At 40.0% G+C, this 23,743-nt stretch overlaps 1 protein-coding gene across 1 annotated transcript in view; it reads left to right on the top strand.

Moving 5' to 3' along the window:
• LOC309657189 (uncharacterized protein) overlaps positions 1–23,743 on the top strand; it is a 357,540-nt gene that overhangs the window by 156,612 nt on the left and 177,185 nt on the right. Inside the window, exon 4 of the mRNA XM_082454336.1 lies at positions 3,627–3,672. Within this exon, the coding sequence (XP_082310462.1) occupies positions 3,627–3,672 (46 nt within the window). The remainder of the gene's footprint in view (positions 1–3,626; positions 3,673–23,743) is intronic.

The raw sequence follows: 23,743 nt of genomic DNA, 5'->3' as shown, positions 1-23,743 counted from the left end.
ATTCCCACCAACAGTGTACAAGGGTTCCCTTTTCCCCACGTCCTCGCCAGTATTTGTTATGTGTGTTCTCTTTGTTGATAGCCATTCTGACCAGTGCAAGGTGATATTTCATTGTGGTTTTAATTTGCATTTTAAGCATAGTTATTTATTTATTTATTGGCCACGTGGTGTGGCATGTGGAATCTTAGTTCCCCGACCAGGGATCAAACCCGTGCCCCCTGCAGTGGTTACAGAGTCTTAACCTCCAGGGAAGTCCCCAAGCACAGTTATTTTAAAGTACTTATCAGCTAGCTCTGAAATTGGAATCATCTGTGAATCTGATTCTCTTGTCTGCCTATGATTTTTATCCTTCATTTTATTATTGTGGTGTATCACATTTATTGATTTGCATATGTTGAACCATCCTTGCGTCCCGGGAATAAATCCCACTCTATCTTGGTGTATGATCCTTTTAAGGTACTGTTGAATTCAGTTTGCTAATATTTTGTTGAGAATTTTTGCATTTATGTTCATCAGGGTTGTTGGCCTGTAATTTTCTTTTCTTGTCATGTCCTGATACGGCTTTGGTATTTAGATAATACTGGCCTTGTAAAATGAATTTGAAAGTACTCCCTCCGCTTCATTTTTTGGCAAGAGTTTGAGAAAGATTGGTATTAATTAATCTGTAAATGTTTTGTAGAATTCACCAGTGAAGCCATCTGGTCCTGGACTTTTCTTTGTTGGGAGTTTTTTTTTTTATTACTGATTCAGTCTCCTTACTGATAATTGTTCTGTTCATATTTTCTGTTTCTTCTTGATTCAGTCTTGGTAGGTTGTATATTTCTAGGAACTTACCCATTTCTTCTAGGTTATCTAATTTGTTGGTATATAATTATTCATAGTAGTTTTTTATGATCATTAGTATTTCTGTGTTATCAGTTATGATGTCTCCTTTTATTTCTGATTTTATTTATTTGAATCTTCTCTTCTTTTTTTTTTTCTTGGTCTAGGTAAAGTTTTTTCAATTTTGTTTATCTTTTCAAGAAAAACAGCTCTTAGTTTCATTGATCTTTTCTATTGTCTTTCTAGTTTCTATTTCATTTATTTCTGTTCTGATCTTTGTTATTTCCTTCCTTTACTAACTTTGGGCTTCATTCATTCTTTTTCTACTGCCATGAGTGGTAAAGTTAGATTGTTTATTTGGGATCTTTTTTGTTTCTTAGTGTAGGTGTTTTTGCTGTAAACTTCCCTCTTAGAACTGCTTTTGCTGCAGCTCTTAAGTTTTGGTATGTCATGTTACCACTTAAATTTGTCTCAAGTTGTTTTTTTTTTTTTTTTTTAATACAAATTGACTCTTTTTTTTTTTTTTTAAATTTTATTTATTTATTTATTTTTGGCTGCGTTGGGTCTTCGTTTCTGTGCGAGGGCTTTCTCCAGTTGCGGCAAGTGGGGGCCACTCTTCATCGCGGTGCGCGGGCCTCTCACTATCGCGGCCTCTCTTGTTGCGGAGCACAGGCTCCAGACACGCAGGCTCAGCAATTGTGGCTCACGGGCCCAGTTGCTCCGCGGCATGTGGGATCCTCCCAGACCAGGGCTCGAACCCGTGTCCCCTGCATTGGCAGGCAGATTCTCAACCACTGCGCCACCAAAGGAAGCCCCTCAAGTTGTTTTTTAATTTCACTTTTCATTTCTTCTTTGACCCATTGGTTGTTCAGAAACATGTTGTTTAGTCATGTTTCTGTGAATTTTCCAGTTTTCCTCTTGTAATTGATTTGTAGTTATATACTATTGTGGTCAGAAAATATGCTTGATATGATTTCAGTCTTCTTAAATTTGTCCAGATTTGTGGCCTAACAAATGATCTGTCCTGGAGAACGTTCCATGCATACTTGAGAAGGATGTGTATTCTGCTGCTGTTGGATGGAATGTTCTATATATGTCTACTAGGTCCCTCTGGTCTAACATGTAAGTTAAGTCCAATATTTCCTTGTTGATACTCTGTCTGTCATGATTTATTCATTGTTGAAAGCGGGGTATTGAAGTCCCCTGTTATTATTGTATTGCTGTCTATTTTTCCCTTCAGATCTGTTGATATTTGCTTAATATATTTAGGTGCTCTGGTATTGGATACATAAATATTCACAATTATTATATCCCCTTGATGAATTGACCCCTTTATCAATATAATGACCTTCTTTGTCTCCTGTTACATTTTTTTGGCTTAAAGTCTATTTTTCCCAGTGTAGGTATGGTTACCCCTACGTTCTTTTGGTTTCCATTTGCATTAAATATCTCTTTCCATCCCTTCACTTTCAGTCTATGTGTGTCCTTAAAGATAAAGTGAGTCTCTCGTAGGTAGCATATAGTTGGGGTTGTTGTTGTTTTATCCATTCAGGTGCTCTATGTCTTTTTATTGGAGAATTTAATCAATTTACATTTAAAGTAATTATTGGTAGGCATGGATTTACTGTTACCATTTTGTTCATTATTTTCTGGCTGTTTTGTATTTTGTTTCTTTCCTCCTCTTTTGCTTTTTTCCTCTGTGATCTCATAATATTCTATGTTGGTATGCTTTTATTCCTTTCTTTTTATCTTCTGTGTATTTACTATAGTTTTTTAAATTTTGTAGTCACCATGAGGCTTACATTAAAAACATCCTATAACAGTCTATTTTAAGCTGATAACAACTTAACTTCCATCACATACAAAAGCTCTAAATTTTTACACTCCCTACCACATTTTATGTTTCTGATGTCACAAGTTATATCTTCTTATATTGTGCATCCATTAACAAATTAGTTTAGTTATAGTTATTTTAAGTACTTTAGTCTTTTAACCTTTATACTAGAGTTATGTTATTTATCTAGCACCATTACAATTTAGAGTATTCTGAATTTATATATTTACCTTTACCAGTTTGTTTTATACTTTCATATGTTTTCATGTTACTAATTACTGTCCTTTTCTTTCAGCTTGAAGAACTCTCTGTAACATTTCTTGTCCAGCCAGTCTAGTGGTGATGAACTCCTTCAGTTTTTGTTTGTCCAGGGAACTCTCTCTCCTTCAATTCTGAAGGACAGCTTTGCTGGGTAGTGTATTCTTTTTTTTTAATTTTTTCTGGCTGCGTTGGGTCTTCGTTGCTCTGCACGGGCTTTCTCTAGTCGCAGTGAGCGGGGTCTACTCTTTGTTGTGGTGTGTGGGCTTCTCATTGCAGTGGCTTCTCTTGTGGAGCACGGGCTCTAGGTGCGCAGGCTTCAGTAGTTGTGGCATGCGGGCTCAGTAGTTGTGGCGTGCAGGCTCAGTAGTTGTAGTGCACGGGCTTAGTTGCTCCGTGGCATGTGGGACCTTCCCAGGCCAGGGATCGATCCCATGTCCCCTGCATTGGCAGGCGGATTCTTAACCACTGCGCCACCAGGGAAGTCCCGGGTAGAGTATTCTTGATTGGCAGGTTTTTTTCTTTCATCAGTTTGAATACATTGTCCACTCCCTTCTGGCCTGAAATGTTTCTCTGCAAAATATGCTGAACAAGGGTTCCCTTGTACATACCAAGTAGCCTTTTTCAAGCTGCTTTTAAGATTCTCTGTCTTTAACATTTGACAATTTGATTATAATGTGTCCTATTGTGAATCTCTTTGGATTCTTTTTAGGTATGTTTTGGGCTGCCTGAATCTGGTTGTCTGTTTCTTTCTCCAGGTTAGGGAAGTTTTCAGTCATTATTTCTTTGGATAATCTTTCTGCTGCTCTCTCTCTCTTCTCTTTCTGAGACATCTGTATTATTTATATGCATTTACTTAATAGTACGTCATAAGTCTTTTGAGCTATCTTCACTCTTTTTATTCTTTTTTCTCTTTGTTCTTTTGATAGGGTAGTGGAAATCACCAAATCTTCAAGTTTACTAATCTTTTCTTTTGCTTTAGCTAGTCTGTTGTTGAACCCCTCTATTTAATTTTTCAGTTTAGTTATTGTATTCTTTATCTCTGATTTCTCTTTGGCACTTTTTTATATTTTTAATTTTTTTTGGTTGAAATTCTCACTTTATGCATTGCTCTCCTGACCTTAGTGACCATTTTATGACCAGTATGTGGACCTATCAGATAAATGACTTATCTCCATTTCATTAAGATTGTTTCTAGAGATTTATCTTGTTCTTTTGTTTGGAACATATTCCCTTATTTCTTTATTTTCCTTGACTCTCTGTGTTGGTTTCTACACATTAGATAAAACAACCATCTCTCTTAGCCTTGACAGACTGGACTTGTGTAGGAGATGAGCCTAGTCAGTCAGCCCACCTTGAGCTCCTAGTTGCCTCTCAAACCTTTGTGATTGTCCAAGCCATACGACTACATATATATATATTTTTCAGATTCTTTTCAATCATAGGTTATTACAAGATACAAATGCTATGCTGTACAGTAGGTCTTGTTTATCTATTTTATATATAATAATGTGTATTTGTTAATCCCAGATTCCTAATTTATCCCTTACTCCTCCTTTCCCTTTTGGTAACCATAAGTTTGTTTTCTATGTCAGTCTGTTTCTGTTTTATAAATAAGTTCATTTGTATCTTTTTTTTAGATTCCACATATAAGCAGTCTTTCTCTGTCTGACTGACTTCACTTAGAATGATAGTCTCTGGGTCCATCCATGTTGCTGCAAATGGCATTATTTCATTCTTTTTATAGCTGAGTAATATTCCATTATATATATATATATATATATATATACCACATCTTCTATATACAGTCCTCTGTTGATGGAGACTTAGGTTGCTTCCGTGTCTTGGCTATTGTAAATAGTGCTGCTATGAGCATGGGGGTGCACGTATCTTTTTGAATTAGAGTTTTCATCCTTTCTGGATGTATGCCCAGGAGTGGGATTGCTGGATCATATGGTAGCTCTATTTTTAGCTTTCTTTAAGGAACTTCCGAAGTGTTCTCCATAGTCAAGCCACCATCTTTGTTCTTAGTGGTTCCCAGTAGATGAGGATGTGCCAAGATCTGTCAGCGTATGAAAGACATGGGAAATGCCACGTGCCTGTTCAGGTTCCCAGAGGACTACTCATTGCTTCCCCTTTCAGCCCCCTATGCAGGCTAATTGGAAGCCTGACATTCAGGCAGCAGCTGGGAAAATCAGGACATTAGATGTATAGTCTAGCACCTATCAGGAAGAAACTGGGATCTGGGTATTTTTGTTTACTCCCTCTGTGCTGAGCCAGAGAGAATATTTGGGCACACAAGCACTCCCACAGACTAGAACCACCTCTTTGTTTCATGTGGTCCTGGGGGACTCATGAATGCTGAGCCCCATCAGTTCCCAGAGCTGGGTAATTTGGGAACCTGTCCCTTGGGTAGCAGCCATAATAGTTGGGGTGCTAGAAGCATGGACAAGTTCCTTCCAGGGAGAAGCTGGTGACTTGGTTTTAGTATTGGAGTGAGCCATGGGGAGACAGTAGAGGATGTGCCCACCAGCTCTTTTGGGCTTCCAGGAGGATCCCTGTCAGTTCCCACATGCAGGCTGGTTAGAAGCCAGAACCTCAGAAAGCAGCTGGAGAAGTTTGCAGTCAGATCACTTCCAGGGAGAAACTGAGCGATGGACATTTTTGTCTGATCTCTCTGAGCAGAGCTGGGAGTTGGGGGGTTGGTAATAGCCATGGAGAGTCCTCATGTACCCATTTAACAACTGCTTATTTACTTGCTATAGTTTTGTGGGATTTATGAATGCAAGCCCCATTGGCTCTCAGAGCTAGGTGATTTGGGGACCTGTACCTCAGGTGGCAGCCTTAAGAGTTGGGGCACTAGATTTGTGATCCAGATTCTTTGTTCCCCTGGGCAAAGCTTGGAGTTAAGGGTTCCCTCCGAATTGTAAAGTGCTATGCCAGGGGCTGAGTTTATGGGGAGAGTGTTTCTCAGCCTTTCCTTCCCATCTTGATGTGGTTTTTTTCTGTCACCAGTGTGTAGGAGTTACTCAACTAGTTTTTGGATTTCTCTGAGAGAAGATTGATTCACCTGTTCCTGTATACTCAGTGCATCCATGGGAGGGGGAGTCAGGAGCCTCTTATGTCACCGTTGTTTAATGGGTACAGAGTTTTAGTTTGTGCCCAACAATGTTAATGTACTTAATGCCCCTGAATTGCACCTTCAAAAAATGGTTAAAAAGACAAATTTCATGTATATTTTACCATGACAAAATTTTTAAAAATCCACAATGAACAAAATATCAAAATTGCCCTTTCACATTACTAATAGTGTCTTTGGATGAACAAAGTAATTAATTTTGTATTAATAACAGAAGTGTTAATTTGTAGATCAATATAATCCAGTTGGTCAGTTTTTCCCCTCTGTGGTAGAATGCTTGTGTCCTGTATGAGAAATCTTTGCCTTCCCCCAAATCATGAAGATTTTCCACTTAGTTTTCTACTAAAAGCTATATTGTCTTATTTTTCACATTTAGATCTTCAGTCTATCTAAAATCTACTGATGTGTGGTTTGAAGTAGGGGGTCAAGGTTCTTTTTTTTCTATATGAATATCCAGTCAACTCAGACCGTTTTATTGAAAAGACTATCTTTTCTCATAATAGTACACACTCAGGTGTAAGTCTGTTTCATTAGTCCGTTTGTCCATTTTTGCATGAATTAGTATAGCCAATGAATGCCTTAATTAATGTAGCTTGGTATTTGGTAGTTTTAAGTCCCTCAATTTTGTTCTCAATTCAAGATTGTCTATTTTATTCTAGCTCTTTGTTTTCCCATATGAATTTTAGAATCAGCTGGTCAATTTCCAGGAAAAAGAAGGAACAACTATGCTGAGATTTTATTTGTACTTGCATAGCATCGGTAGTTAAGTGTGGGGAAACGTGAAATAATTGAATATTGAACTTTCCTGTCTATGAACATATTGTATCTCTTCCTTTTTTAGGTGTTATTTTTCTCAGTAGTGCTTTGTAGTTTTCAGTGCAGAGGTCTTACAAATCTTTAATTTATTTCCAGGTGTTTCATGCTTTTTGATCCTATTGTAAATGGCATCATTTTAATTTTCCTATTTGTTTGTTGCTTGCATATAGAAAAAAAGTTTTTAATATCAACCTTAAACCAGTGACCTTGTTAAATTCCCTTATTAAACCTAGTAGATTCTTCTATATTATTCACATATATATAATCATGTCATCTCCAAATAGTGACAGTTTTATTTTTTCCTTTCCAATCCTAAGTCTTTTTATTTATAGCTGTTACCTCTACTTCTTCTTCTTTATTATTATTATTATTATTATTATTATTATTATTATTATTATTATTATTATTATTCTGAGAAGAGCATCTGATAAAATGTCAAAGTCAGGTGTTTTGGTCTTACTCCGTCTCTCAAGCAGAAAGCTTTCAATATTTTACTAATGTTTCAGTTAGCCTTTGCTGGGACAAGCCACTCCAAAACACAATGGCTTAATATAATAATGATTTATTCTTTCTCACCATTCTCTGAACTGGTTGGGTAGTTCTTCTGCTGGAATTCATGCAGGTTCACTCATGTGGCTGTGTGGCTGTTTGCATCTAGGCTGCAAGATCCAAGACGGCCTCACTCACATGTCTTGCAGTTGATGAGGGCTGCTGGCTTGGGCATCTCCTTTGTCCTCCAGGAGGCTTTTCATCCTCCAGTAGCTAAGACTGGCTTCCTTAAAGGTGTCCTAATGGCAGTGTTCCACGAGGCAGCTTGTCTTTTTAACAAACCATGGTTGACAATTGCAATTAGACATGGCAGCTAGAAAGAGGGAGAAAGCAAAGCTAAAGACCTGAACTTCTATAGATAATTAGCTTATAAATAATCTAGTGTAAGAATCCTTAAAAAAATTAAATGTCTGGGTGCTTTGGAAATAATCCTAGGTGTGAAGAAGTGGATGGAAATGTAGGAAATATGAAGAGGCACTTCACTTTTGTACAGTGGAATTATCATCTGGAATTAGGGAAGAATAGGAACTTCCCAGCCACTAGCCTTTTGAAAATATTTCTCCTAGTGAAGACTAAAAATACATCCCTGCCCCAGGCAAGCCCCTGACACAGTGATCAGTGGGCCTTTCTGGCACCTTTTCCATTATTTCAGAAAGTTGGATATAAAATAAAAAAAATTTTAAAAAGACCCTTTTAACTAATACATTATAAAATCAAATAGTTTTAAAGGTAGCTTTTGGATTGGTATAAACTCCAGTGATTTCCAAGGAACCACGTGTCAGTCTCGCCTCTGCTTGGGTGTTATGCTACTCTAACGTCAGGTTTCTAAGCAAAATATTTTATTCAAAACTTTTTAAGGGGAAAAAAAGCGTATTTAGTAAGTTGCCACTGCTTAGTGAAGAATCAAGGGAGAGTATCTTACAGATTTCTAATAAACCATTTTGATTATACCTGGAAAATCCCATCTTTAAAAATGAAAGTCTTGCTTAACCTTGAGACTTTCTCGTGTACTTATAAGGTTGATGTACTGAAAGTTGTGTGTCTGGGTTTTAAGAATAGTTTTGAAATCACAGCTAATTCTGTATGTAGAGTAAAATGTTAAATATTCTTTCCTTCAGAAATCAAAGAAAGTCTCTTAGCAAAGTTCACCTCTGTACTGTAATGAAGAAAACCTCAAATCTTTTGATACAAACAGAAGGTCTACTGTAAAGATGTCATCTCTTCTATATGAAATTTCACTTCTTGGAATTATTCAGTTAAACCAAAGGGGAAATTGAAAGTTTAATGTTAGGGATATAGACCAATAGATAGACATATTTTAAGTTACTTTTATCATGAAATGTGAACAAAAAGAAAGACATTAGAATTGTGAGATTGATTCTCTCTTCTCTTTGGTTTTTTAGTCTAGTAAAATCTATAGTGGGACTTTCGTGGCAGTCCACTGGTTAAGACTTGGCCTTCCAATGCTGGGGGTGCGAATTGGATCCCTGGTTGGGGAGCTAAGATCCCATGTGCCTCTCAGCCAAAAACCAAAAGATAAAACAGAAGCAGTATTGTAACAAATTCAATAAAGACTTAAAAATAAAAATCTATAGAATTCCTGTATACGGTTATTATTGTTATAGCATGTGTTAAGTTTTCAATTGGTGCCATAACAAATTACCACAAACTTAGAGGCTTAAAATAGTAGAAATTTATTATCTCACAGTTTTGTAGGTCAGAAATCTGAATGAGCTTGGTCCTTTGTTCTTGGTCTCACAGACCGAAATCAAGGTGTGGGCAGGGCTGAGTTCCTTTTAGGAGGTTCGGGGGGAAGAATCCACTTCCAAGCTCATACAGGTTGTTGGCAGAATTCAGTTGCTTGTGGTTTCAGGACCTGAGGTTCCCATTTCTTGATGGCTGTCATCTGGCACTGCCCTTAGCTCCTAAACACCTCTCATGAGAAAGCCTTGCCAAAAAAAAAAAAAAAAAAAAAGGCTTTTAGGACTTGAAGGAAGGGTCTTAACCCCTTGTAAGCCTTGCAGCCTGAGCTCTCAGGGACTGTCAAGGGACATCAAGCCCATGGCTTTTTAGATGCAATGTCTCTTGTAGTTAGTTATTGAGTATTCAAGGGTTTTTAGGGTTGGGGTTGCTTATTTTATGCTGTTCCCATGGTCACCACCTTTCCCGAGACTACCGTGGTACCACTTCTAGGGAATCCTTGGTGCTGAAAGTCAGCGGTCCCCAACCTTTTTGGCACCAGGGACTGGTTTCGTGGAAGACCATTTTTCCACGGACAAGGGGTGGGGGATGGTTCAGGTGGTAACGCGAGCGATGGGGAGCGATGGGGTGCGATGGGGAGCGATGGGGTGCGATGGGGAGCGATGGGGAGCGATGGGGTGCGATGGGGAGCGATGGGGAGCGATGGGGAGTGGTAGATGAAGCTTTGCTTGCTTGCCTGCTGCTCACCTCCTGCTGTGCGGCCCGGTTCCTAACAGGCAGTGGACTGATACCGGTCCGCAGCCTGGGGGTTGGGGACCCCCGCTGTAAGTGATTATAGTTCTTTTGGCCAACCCTTACCAAATGTTGTGGTCTTTTAAAAATTAGAGCCTCTATTAGACAAGCTTGCTTTCTCAAATTTTTTAAAAGTGAAATTTATTGAACTGTATTTTACATAAAATAAAAAGCACCCATCTTAAGCGTACATCTTGATAAAGGTTTGAGAGAGTTATACATCCATGTAACAGTTACCACTGTCATGATATACAGCATCTCCTTCAACCTAAAAGATTTCCTTGCGCCCATTCCAGTAAATCCTCACCCCCACCCCTCATCCTCCCTACCCTACCGCACCCCAGGCAACCACTGATCTGCTCTTTGTCACCACACAATTGATTCATCTTCTCTAGAGTTTTATATACATACACACACACACACACGATATATACACACACACTTTGTCTGGCTTCTTTTGCTTTGTGTAGTATTTCTGAGATTCATCCATGTTGTCGTGCATATCAGTAGTTTCTTCCTCTTTATTGTTGAGTAGTTTTCTGTTGTATAGATACACCCCAGTTATCCTTTTCTGTATCACTAGATTAAATCTGCTAATATTTTGTTAAGCACTTTTGTATTTATGTTCATGAGGGATATTGGTCTGTCATTCTCTTTTCTTATAATCTCTTTCTCTGGTTTTGGTATCAGAGTAATACTGGCCTCATAAATTGATTTGGGAAGTATTGGGGACATTTACTGCTATTTCCAGGTGACTTTTCCTGGCCGTCTGTTGGGCATTACTTCTCCAAGAGGCCCAGAGATGTCCTTCAAAGAGCTCTTTTTACAGGCCCAGGGAAGACGCAGAAGCCCCTGGCACTGCCCTCAGGTTTTGTGGCTTAGCAGCAATCCCCATTCCTGTTCAGGGTGTGGTACATCAGCCGGGTACAGATGTTCAAGTACCATATACAGCAACTCCCAAACCCTGAACTTGCAAAGAATTTCAGCCACCCTCTTGAGTACGACTGCTTCTGCTGCTTTGGTGCGAAGCAGAGGCCACACTCCTTCCCTCTGGGATGATCTAGTGTAATCCCCTAAATCAAAAATGCAGTTTTCTTCTAAGAGTAGAGGTGAGGGAGAGGGAAGAGGCGAAGAAGGGATGGTGAGAGGGGTACGGTGCTCAGGCCTTCCTTGAGAGTGGAATGGGAAAAGGAGGCACTTTATTGTTCCCTTGTAAGTACCCAGAAACAAAAGTTCAAGAAAAAAGTTAGCTTTCCCCCTAAACACTCTCTAAAAGGCAAACCAAGGAATCTAACACATCATATAATGTCCATCCTCAACCATTTATCTTTTACAAATGTGGAGACTGTCTCTCATCTCTATCCGCCAGAGATAGGCAAATGTTTGAAAACTATTATCTTATAAGGTTTTGGGGACCTGAAGCAAATATGATCGCTGCTGACCTAGGCTGATTCCTCAGATATCCTGAGTTGGCATGCAGATCAGGCTCTTAGAGTTCTGGCTAGCAAAATCAGGATAAGGAACACATTATGATGACTCCCAGCTCAGGACTGAGTTTACTGCATCATGCTATATAAAATCTCATGTTCTTCAAGTGCCTTTTTGTTGATATTTTGGGCTAAATGTCACAGCAAGAATAATCATCCTCAATATATTTGTTATAATTCTTATTGTGTGAGTGTGTGTGTGTATACACAAATATATACAAGTGCAGTTATTATAGTTATGATTAAGACATTAATATATTGAAGATGTAATACATAACATTTGAGAGTCTGTTTCCCTGTGCTGTTTGGGAGACTCACTGTAGACTCCTCAATGGGCTGGAACAAGTTACCTGAACAACGGCCATTCACAGAGACTCAAGGATGTCAATCCCCATTCCCAGGTAACTCCACTGTAAACCAGACATGTTGCTTGGATGGGAAACCAGGACTGAGTGGAAGGTTTATAAGAAAAAAGGGTTGTTTTGTTGGAGTGGTTGGAGTTTGACCTTGACTATAGAAAGATATTTGGGTGAACCAGTTCCCATGAGCCAAGGAACCAAGATGGTTCGGGGAGGCCATGTAGTAGAGGCAAGGAGGAGCGAACCTCAGGAGGGAGGAGGGAATCAAGACCTGTTTTATAGAGTAGTATCGTAAGAGAATGAAAAGGACATAAGATGGAGAGGCAAGTCCCTAAATTCAGGTTCTGCCTCTACCACACTGTAGTTTTGTGGCCTTGGGCCCTTCACTTACTCTCTTTGGGTCTTAGTTTCCGCATTTATAAAAAGAAAGTTAAAGAGTTTGGTGATTAAATATGTCTAGATTTCAAATTCTAAAACTGTGAGGACATAAGGGTTCCTTATTTATGTTTTCTTGTTTGTTTGATAATGCTATTGGTAAAGTCATCAGCTGATCTGAGACATTATAAATGGAAACAAAGAAAGTTTATTTTGTCTCTGCTTCAACTAGAGGCAATGGTCAGGCACAGTAGAAGAACCTCAAGGAAGGGGCAAGAATCAGAGACTGCTCAACATTCATTCCTTCTAGAAGATTTTTCTCTCATTCTTTCAGCGATTTTATGTTATTTAAGCACATGGTGACTTTGCTAAAGGAAGCTATAAAAGTCCTGATATCCCAAGATGTAAGCAAACCCCACAGAAATCTTGTAATTTTCCCTACTTATGAACAATAACATAGGTCCTCTAAATGATTATACTGAGCATAAATATGGAAAGCTCTTGGAGTTGGCAGTGGATTGTTTGACCAGCCTCTCCAACTTTCAAGGGACCACTTTGTCTCCTGGGAACTGCTCCCCATGCATCCCCCCCATACCTCCCCACACCCATCCACCCATCCACCTAGCCTGCCCAGGGTGGACAGGTGTGTCTGTGTAACGTGGTCACCTTCTGGCTGCCTTCTCTTTGCTGGAACTCGGTTGATTTTGAGACTAAGAAAGCATCATGGGAATCACTTCGGAGTAAGTTTTGCTTTGGAACTCTGAATTTTCGTGGATTAATAAGGAGGAGGAATAGATTCGGGACTGAGCAGGGCAGAGCTAAAGACTTTCAAGGATTTTGCTGATCACCCAGCTGGCAATGTCCGGTGGGTCGTTGAACATACAGACCCACAGCTCCCCAAAGAAGGACAGACACAGGGTGGGGGGCGTCGGGGAAGAGGCTCTCTTTGAAGATGTAGGAACAGCTGTAGTCACCCAAGGAGAGTGGAAGAGGCCAAGAACAGACCCTTATGCAAAAAAAAGAGGAAAAAAAGGCAACCAAAAGAGATGGTGAAAGATGGTTAGGGCTGTGGGCCAGGCCTGTGTCACTGTCCTTTGCTCTCGGAGGAGAGAGCCGGTGACTCATTCACGTGTCCTCTGTCTGTTCTACAGATCACCAGTTTGCGATATTTTGCGCCTAGGATGTCAACATTTCCGGAATATATTAGTGTTCCAGCTTGTCTAGCAATCTGTCCACATGCACCATTAATTCCTAAGTAGGAGAGATAAAATATCTGGCCTTGCTGTGTCTGCCACATTTCCCATCCCTTCCATTCTGTTCAGATTGACGAAGGTACCCATTAGACCTTTTGGAGGGGATCCAAGAGGCTGGACAGCAGTGTCACAGCCCTGGTGACTTGCTCTAGGCCAAAGAAGATAGGTAAGTGTTAGAATTCATCTTCTGGCCTCTTGATTTCTTCTTCTTCTTTTTTTGGTGGTAGTGGTGGGAATGGGCTCTGTAACTTTCCTCTTATAGGGGACCAAGAAAGGAAGGGCTTCTGGATCTTGTGGGCAAGCGAGAATGCCCAAGATTCAGATAAGACCTAGAGTTTTAGATTCTTCCCTTGGGCTTCTCCCTAAGTCTCGCCAAATTCTCACCAGTAATGAGATGGAGTTGAATGCTTTTGCTCCAGTAGAGCCTAGTAGCTTCCTCCCGTGTCCATGATACCAGACAGAGAAATATTTGTTTGGTTGAGTGAATGTTTTTATATTTCATTTTATCTGTTTCAGAAAATAAATGGACATAGTTTCAGTTTGAACTATATTCCTAGGCTTTATTTATGTAGTTAAAACCTAAGTTTAGGGCTTCCCTGGTGGCGCAGTGGTTAAGAATCCACCTGTGCCAACGCAGGGGACACGGGTTCGAGCCCTGGTCCGAGAAGATCCCACATGCCGTGGAGCAACTAAGCCCGTGCACCACAACTACTGAGCCCACGTGCCACAGCTACTGAAGCCCGTGTGCCTAGAGCCTGTGCTCCGCAACAAGAGAAGCCACCGCAATGAGAAGCATACGCACCGCAACGAAGAGTAGCTCCTGATCGCCACAACTAGAGAAAGCCTGCGCACAGACAAAATAAATAAATTAAACAAACAAACAAACAACAACAAAAAAACCCCTAAGTTTAGTTTTGCCATTGAGAGGAAAAAAAAAAAAAGAAATACTTGGGCTCAGTTCAAAATTCACAAAACGTGCAGCTTTTTGGTACACAGTATGGTTCAAATCCCTGGCTATTTCTTCTCAGCTGTCTCCTTCAGAGAGAAGTGGGGTAACATCTTCCCCTTTACTAGAAAGGCCTATGAAAAATTGGTTACTATTTATTATTCCTCCTCTATTTCTCTCTGGATAAAGATGAATATTCCTAATTAAGTGAAGTCTGGGTAGATCTTCTTCTCCTTGTCATGTCCTTCCTGTTTTATTTGTGATCTGGCACAACTCTTGTGGTCACATGGCGGGGTTCTTTTTCGGGCAAAGTGTTGCTGTTTCTTTTTCTGCTTGAGTGTTCAGGACGGAACCTCTGTAGTAATTCCTGAGGTTCTTGCCCTCGACAGAAGAACAGTGACAAGGTTAATGAGGTGTCGGAAGATGGCAAAACCAGCTCCAGAGTTACGCTTTCCAACTTTTAAATTAGGAACCTGATGAATGGCTTGCTTGGAAAGTATTCTTTCACTGGGTGACACCCCCACCCAGCGGGAAGAGGTGAGGGAGAACATGATGAGATCGAGCAGGCCAGTCCCTCTCTGTCCGCTTTCTCCCGTCTGCCCAGCTCCCATCCAGAGCCTGTAGCTGTCTGTAACCTCCATAAATAATACCCCAGGGGCTTCCAGAGGCTTCCGAAGACCAGGGCTGCCAGTGTAGCATGAATTGCCACAGAAACATGAGCTAGCTGGGAGCTTTCTCTTCCCGTTTTTCTCCTGCAGACCATTGGTTTGGATCCAAAGTTTCCCACAGCTTTTTGGTGTTTGTTAGATGAAGCATCAGATGTGGGCTCTTGTGGGACTGGCTCCTTAGAGGCACTCATAGTCCTGAAACCAGAAGGTTTGGGATGGGGGGGGACCGTCCTCGTTAAACAATCTAGGAAGCGCCACTGCGAGAACGCAAATTTGCCAAGTTTGGACCTCAGAGGAAGCACTCTGAGCGTTGTGTCGTGGTAGATGTGCGCTCTGGTACTCTCCAGGACCCTGTGGACGGTAGCACCTGGACACAGCCACATTTCTTTTACCAAGTGAATCAGGGTTTGTCCAGGAAAGGTATCAAGGCTAGGAAGACAAACAGTGTGATTATATGCGGACGGATGAGGTGCAGGGAAAAGAACTCCTTCTAGGAATAGCAATATGCACCCTTCATTATAATTTTACAAAGCATGTTTTCCAGACTGTGATCTTTGGGTATTTTGAGAGGTAGAGAAATCCATGGGAAATACAGGGAGGTGCAAGAGAGGAGGCGGTGATCAGAGGTTACAAAGAGCAGTGACAGCAGTGAGTGCTATTTCTCCTTTTACCCCACTGTTTTTTTAAACTTCACTTTAAAAACCTTTTGATGAGTAGTTCTGAATTTTAACGTATGCTTAGATTCGTATGACTACCACCACAATCAGGTACAGAACTGCTTCATCAGCCCCCAAGAAAACCACTGTGCTATCTCGTTATGAGCACACACTTCCCTTCATCCGCAACCCTTGGCAACCACTGGTCTGTCCTCCATTCCTCGAGTTTTTCTTTTTGAGAATGTCATTAAATGGAATCTTATAGTGTGTCACCTTTGGAAACTGGCTACTTTCACTCAGCATAATGACCTTGGGATTAATCCCAGTTGTTGTGTGTATCGATAGTTTGTTCAATTTTATTACAGTTTATGGATGTACCACGGTTTGTTGATCCAGGCACCTGCTGAAGGACATTTGGGTTGTTTTCAGTGACTTGAGTCTCTCATTTTTAAAAATTGTGGTAAAAAAATATACATATAACACAAAACTTGCCACTTTAACCATTTTTAAGTGCATAGTTTTATGGTATTAATTACATTCACAGTGTTGTGCGACCATCACTACTATTTGTTTCCAAAACGTTTTCATCACTCCACACAGAAACTCTGTAACCATTAAGCTGTAACTCTCCATTCCCTCCAGCCCCTACTAACCTCTTGCCTACTTTCTGTCTCTGTAAATTTGCCTATTCTAGATATCACAAATAAGTAGAATCATACAATATTTGTCCTTTTGTGTCTGGCTTATTTCATTTAGTACAGTGTTTTCAAGATTCATCTCTGTGGTGGCATGTATCAGCGCTTCGTTCCTTTTTATGGCTGAATAGTATTTCCTTGTATGTACCACATTTTGTTTATCTGTTCATCTGTTGATGGACACTTGGGTGGCTTCCACCTTTTGGCAATTGTGAATAGTGCAGTTGTGAACATGGGTGTACAAGTATCTGTTTGAGTCCTTGCTTTTAATTCTTTGGCCACTCCCATATTTTAGTTTAAATTGGCAACTGGTGCCATGGGGGGTATATGTGAGAATTCTGTTTTCTAAGAATCTGGTATATGATCTAAGTCTAGTCACTGTTCTTTGTACTTAGTGTTCTTAAAGGATTTGAGGAATTCCACCAATTTTTTGTTCATTAGCTGCCTCAGGATTCTCAGAGGAGGAGGAAGGCAGTCACAATTTGGATACAGGGCAAGTGGAATCCAGGTGATGGGCTGGAGCCCACCAGTGGAGCCAGTCTCTGTGTGCAACTTTCTCAGGCCATGGTATGATGGCTTGCTTGGGTCAAAGTGGTCTTTGTTAAGTATTTCATGTGATCTACTTTATGTGGTCTTTGCTACATTTCACCAACGTTTGCCATGCCAGTAGGAGAACACTTAAAGACAGAGGCAGAAAGTGCCAAGTTTCTCACTCAGAAGAATCTGCTTTTATTTGTAAGATATGTCTGCACCTACCTAGACTCAGATAACTCAGCTAATTCCTTATCCGTTTAGAATAATTGGCAGTAGGGCCAACCTATACTATAAGTATGGGGAATAGATTTTGATTACCTTCAAGGATGTACCTTTGGGACCAAGAGCTTGATAGACTTTCCTTAATTAAGAGATAGCTATAATTTAACTCACTGCATTTGCATACGATAGGAGCTAAAGTCATTTTTTAAAAATGGTTGTATTTTTAAGTAGTGAAAAGTTTCTCCTCCAACGTTGCTAGTTTGCTTATTAAATTTCCCTTGATAAACATTGTAGAGATGGTTCAGCCCAGCCTTTCTTATCATAAATTGCCATCCCATAAAGACTAAAATGATAAGATTTTCTTCTGCATGGTTGGGCTTGCCCTCTTGGTAGACTAAGTTGGTTGTTGTTTGTATGTTTTTTGTTTGTTTGTTTTTTGTTTTTAACGTGTAAGCATTCTTTGCCCCTAAAGGATGACAAACCCTCCCTTTTCCAGCCTCCTACTACAGCCTGTCACCAGGTCTAGGATTCTCACCCCTGGAGGGACTCCTTTGGCTTAAATCTCTTCATTTCCAGGAAGCTGTTAAATCTGAGAGTGGTGATGGTGGTAGTGTGTGTGTGTCTTTCTGTTTCTGGGAGGATCTTTAAAAAGGGCTGTAAACCTATTTTGGATCGCCTGCATGATTACCCTGTGACTCAGTCTGGCCATATTCTTTCAGTTCCCAGGTTTGCATGGGAGTTTAAGCTCACAGTGGGACCAAAGGAAGGCCATTGACATCCTGTTACAGGGTAGACTGAAGAGAAAACAGGGTGTGTGAACTGAGTACTCAGGCGGCTCCCGCTAACAGAGGCTTTCCAATCTCAAAAGCCTGGTATAGTTGGTACCTTTTTCATCACAGGCAAAGATGCAGCAAAGAGCCAACTTTGTAAGTCCTACGTTCATTAGGATTTTTGTCCTTGAATGGAATTTTTTTGGTTTTGTATTTTAGGGTACCACATTAAACTGATTAACCTTTCAAAATAATGGAATAGACGATATAATGGGTTTATTATCAAAAAGAACAAATTACAACAACAACAATAATAATTTATAAACCCCTTTTTGTGGGCTAAGTACTTTGCTCGTGTTGTTGCATTTAATCCTCACAACATCCCTCTGAGTAGGTACGCATCACCTTCATTTTACAGGGAGGGGTGGGGCTTAAAGAGATTAAGTCACTTGCCCGTATCACACCATGGGAGTTCAGCCCAGGCAGCCTAACTCCAGACCCATCACACTGAACCTCCTTTGGTAAAAGAGAAGACACACAACTCTATCTTCCTGCCATTAAACACAATTTCAGTTCTTTAATCTCAGCAAAATCGTATCTATCACATTTATGTCTGTATTTTGGATTTTACTGGCATTGCAATTTTTTAAAATTTCTTTAAAAATAAATCACATATGCTTATTTATAATTTTGGTTTAATAGTCGTGTAAGAAGAGTTTATACCCAGTTTTATATATTTGTGTGTATTTAAGTAATTTTATAATAAAAATGGCTTAAGTCAACACAGGCAGTCCACAGTATTAAATCATTAACACCCTCAGTGCATTAACACTGTTTACTTTAAATAAAATCCCTTAATAGCCTAAGAGACTGGACATATTTTGATGGACTGGGAGTGAAGAGGTAAGAAGAAAGCTCACAACAGAAGGTGCTGTTCAGAAATGACTCCAGCTGGTTACGAGGTACCAGCAGGGAGTGGGTTATTTATTTTTTCACAGCATTTTGAAGACCAGATTCTACTCTTTCTTGGCCACTATTGTGCTGAAGAGTCTGCTGCCAGTATAAATGCCACTTTATAGGTAATCACTCTTTCCTCTAGCTGTTTTTGAGATATTCTCTATGGCATTCTCCATAATCACAACTGTGGTTCTAGATGTGGATATAGTTTTATTTATACTGCATAGGACTTCTTAGGTGTCCTAAACCTTAGGATTCATGTCTTTCATCAAAACTGGAAAATTCTCAGTGAAAATCGCTCCAAATACCATCAGTCCACATTTCCACTCATCTCTCATACCACAGCTCTTCCTTTCCTTCTATTTTCCTTGTCTCTTGACCTCTCATTGATCTCACCATGTTCTGGTTAATTTCTTCAGATTTATTTTTCTGTTTACCCATATTCTCTCTTTAGATGTGTCCATAATATTTAACCCATCTGTAAGGATTTTTTTTAGTGGACAGGAGAGGTGTATTTCATCATTTACATTTTTGAACTTTATTGAGATACAGTGTATGTACAATAAAGCATATCTGTTTAAATTGTACGATTAGATGAGTGTTGGTAAAGGTATGCACACATGGAACTACCACCACAGTCAAAACACAGAACATTTCCATCACCCCTAAGAGTTTCCTTGTGCCCATTTGGGAAGTTTTCAACAATTATTTCTTCATATATTTTTCTCTGGCCCTTTGTCTTTCTCCTCATCCTTTGGAATTCCAATTTCATATGTATTGGAACATTTGGACATTGTACCCTCAGATCTCTGGGATTCTCCTTAATTTTCCCCAGTCTTTATTCTTTCTGTTGTTTGGGCACTTCTATTTTTCTGTCTTCAAGTTCTCCGATTCTTTGTTCTGCCACCCCCAGTTGTGGTTGAGCTCATCTAGTAAACTTTTAAAATTTCAGTTTTTTACTTTTCACCTCTAGAATTTCCATTTGTTTTGTTTTGTTTTAGTTTCCATTTCTCTATTGAGAATTCCTAGCTGTTCATTCGATATTATACCCCAATTTCCTTTAATTCTTTGAACATATTTATAATAACTGCTTGTCTGTGTTTACTAAACCCAACATCTGGAAGCTTTCAGAGTCAGTTTCTATTGGCTGCCCTTTCCCCTGAGTATAGAGCACACTTTAATATTTCTTTGCATGTGTAGTAACTTCTGGTTGAAAATTGGGCCTTGTAGATAGTACATTATGGCAACTGTAGATTCTGTTGTATTCATCTTATATATATATCAGATATATATATATATATATAGATAGATAGATAGATAGATAGATAGATAGATACAGATATATAATTGGTTCTAGTAGGCAATTAACTTGTCTGGACTCCAACTGCAAACTTTGTCACCCTTCTGATATGCAGCAGCTAATATCTGTATTCTTATGGCTTTCCATTGCTACATTTTTTCCTGGTTCTTTGTGATTTTTCCTGTTTCTTTATGATTTGCTGGTTAGTCAAGGATTTCAACAGAGATAGAGGTCATTCATTTTTGATTTTCTTCTAGGGGTTCCCTTCTGCCTAATTTTTAGCTATTTGGCTGGTTTGGGGCTCTGTCCCTTATATTTCAAGCTTATAAGATCCAACTTTCTGGCACCTGACTTGTGCATGGTTGGAAAGTTTACTCAGTTTAAAAAAAAAGGGGCTTCCCTGGTGGCACAGTGGTTGAGAATCTGCCTGCCAATGCAGGGGATATGGGTTCGAGCCCTGGTCTGGGAAGATCCCACATGCCGCGGAGCAACTAGGCCCGTGAGCCACAACTAGTGAGCCTGCGCGTCTGGAGCTTGTGCTCCGCAACAAGAGAGGCCACGACAGTGAGAGGCCCGCGCACCGTGATGAAGAGTGGCCCCCACTTGCCGCAACTAGAGAAAACCCTCGCACAGAAACAAAGACCCAACACAGCCAAAAATAAAAAATATATAAATAAATTAATTAATTAAATTTTTAAAAAAATTATAAGAAAAAAAGAAGTGAGTTAGCAGCAAAGTTTCCATCCAGCCTTGCCTACAGGCTCCCTGGATCTTTAAAAACAAAAAACAAAAAAAATGCAGCAGACTCACAGATAGGGCTGCACATAGCTCTGTTATTCAGGAGCAGATTTGTCTCTGGCTCCTGCTCACTTTTTCACCAGGCCGCTTAGGGCCTCCTCCTACACATGCATAGTTTAGCTCTTGGCCAGGGATTTGGGCAGAGTTTATACTCAGAGTTGTATACTCCTTCTGTGGTTTTTTTTTGCTGCCAGTATTTTTCCTGTAGACTTCTAGCTGCATTTTCAGCCTTGAACTCTGATCTCTGGCACCTTAGCTGGTAAGGCTGTGGTTTTCCACTGCTATTTTTCTTTTTACAGCTATAGTTGTAAGAGTTGGGCATTACCTCAGGCCAGGAAGACATAAACTCTCAATTCTTACCCTTTACTGTGACAATTTTTTTGAGAGTAAACTCTCATTCTTCTTCTTCTTTCAGACTCTCTCCAGGGTTGCTCTTTAAAACAACTTCTTTAAAATCATGTTTTTATCATTATTATCTGTGTGAGCATTTCACGATCACTTCAGTTGTCTGGAAGTAGTCCACCCATTTGGTTGTTAATTTCAATATCTCTGTTTTTCATTTGAATTTCTGTTTTATTCCTTTCTGAATTAAATCTGCCTAGGGCCCATGATAGTCTTCTTTTTTTTTTAAATTAATTAATTAATGTTTATTTTTGGCTGTGTTGGGTCTTCGTTGCTGCGCGTGGGCTTTCTCTAGCTGTGGTGAGCAGGGGCTACTCTTTGTTGTGGTGCACGGACTTCTCATTGCAGTGCCTTTCTCTTGTTGTGGAGCACGGGCTCTAGGTGCGTGGGCTCAATAGTTATGGCATGCGGGCTTCAGTAGTTGCAGCATGTGGACTCAGTAGTTGTGGCTCGCAGGCTCTAGAGCGCAGGCTCAGTAGTTGTGGCGCACGGGCTTAGTTGCTCCACAGCATGTGGGATCTTCCCGGACCAGGGCTTGAACCCGTGTTCCTTGCATTGGCAGGCAGATTCCTAACCACTGCGCCACCAGGGAAGTCCGATAGTCTTTTTGTTTCTCACATTGTAAGTCCCTTTTGAAAAATGTTTTTAACTATGCTTATTTTATGGTCTATATCCAATTAATATCTAGTATTTCCAGCACCTGAAGTTCTTGGGTGTTCAGCAGTGCTGCTGAACAAGTTATTGTGTCTGCTTTCTCTGTCTCATTCAACTTTTTTTAAAATTAATTTTTATTGGAGTATAGTTACTTTACAATGTTGTGTTAGTTTCTGCTGTACAGCAAAGTGAATCAGTTATACGTATACCTATATTGCCTCTTCTTTAGATTTCCTTCCCATTTAGGTCACCATAGAGCACTGAGTAGAGTTCCCTGTGCTACACAGTAGGTTCTCATTAGTTATCTATTTTATACATAGTAGCATATATATGTCAATCCCAGTCTCCCAATTCAAAAAATGTGGAACACTTCACGAATTTGTGTATCATCCTTGCGCAGGGGCCATGCTAATCTTCTCTGTATCGTTCCACTTTTAGTATATGTGCTGCCGAAGCGAGCACTCTCATTCAGCTTTTTATAAGTAGTTTTTGGATTATGAACCAGTGATTGGGAGCGCATTAAACATGGAAAAATAGTACATCCTGATTTGGGGGTTTGAATCTGCAGAGAGGTTTTTGTTTGCTTTTTCATGGCATCCAGGGAATATCGTGGACCATTGTCTTATTTTAATTTCTAAGGCCAGGGGCTCTTAGGCCAGGCATGTAGTATAAATTTGTAGCCCAAATCTACTTGAGCACAGGCTCATGATTATAAATTCTTAGAGGGAAACTCTTCTTTCTCATAATACAGAACTGAGGACACCCATATCCGTAGGCCAATGGATAGACTTTTTTTTCTTGGTCCATCCCTTCACTGACAGTATAGCTCTCGAAACTCCTGGTGAGCAGTAGTCTTGATAATAGTTCTTGCCTGCCTCCTGCTCAAGAGTCTCCTGTGTACCCCACTTCTCTACAGAAGCTTTCAAAACTTCATCTACTTGATTACCAGAGGCATCAGATGAATCCCCAACACTGCCAGTTCCTACTTACTGCTCTGATTTTTCATTTTCTTATTTGATTTGACTTTCTATTCTGGGAAGTTATGAACAGAAAAGTAAAAAGAATATAATAAAGACCCATACACTCATCACATGTATTTGGTAGTTAACATTTTGCCGTATTTGCTTTATCTGTGTGCGTGTGTTTATCTGAACCATTGTAAAGTAAATTATACACATCATGACATTTTACCCCTAGATACTTCAGCATGCATCTCCAAAAATTAGGCTTTTCTTTACAAAATCGTATTACTATTTTCATGCTTAACAAATTGTATTAATTAGGGGTCTCCAGAGAGTGAGAACTGCGAGAGGTGGGGGCGGAGTGGGGGGGGAGAGTGTGTGTGTGTGTGTGTGTGCGTGTGTGAGAGAGAGAAAGAACTGAGTAAATGGGAAGAAGAAAATGAAGACGTTTTACCAGAAAATTCCTTAGTGCAAAAGGTCATGCATTTCTAGATTAAAAGGGTCCAGTGCACACCCAACACAATGAATAAAAAGATCTGCACCAAGGCACATTATTATAACCTTTCAAACACTGGAGGTGTTTGAAAGAGGATATTGAAAACTTCCAGAGAGGAAAAGAGGTGATATTCAGTTGATCAGGAATCAGAACGGCATCACACTTCTTCACATCAGCCCTGTAAGCTTGGGGGACAAAAGAGCAATGCCTTCATGTTTCTGAGTGAGAATCATTTCCAGCTAAGACTTTCGTACTCAGCTAGACTGTCAACCAAGTGTAAGGTTAGCATGAAGACATT

The sequence above is a fragment of the Balaenoptera physalus genome (assembly GCF_965194825.1).
Source record: "Balaenoptera physalus genome assembly, chromosome: 3".
Classification (NCBI taxonomy): Eukaryota; Metazoa; Chordata; class Mammalia; order Artiodactyla; family Balaenopteridae; genus Balaenoptera; species Balaenoptera physalus.
This window is presented reverse-complemented; position numbering and strand designations above follow the sequence as displayed.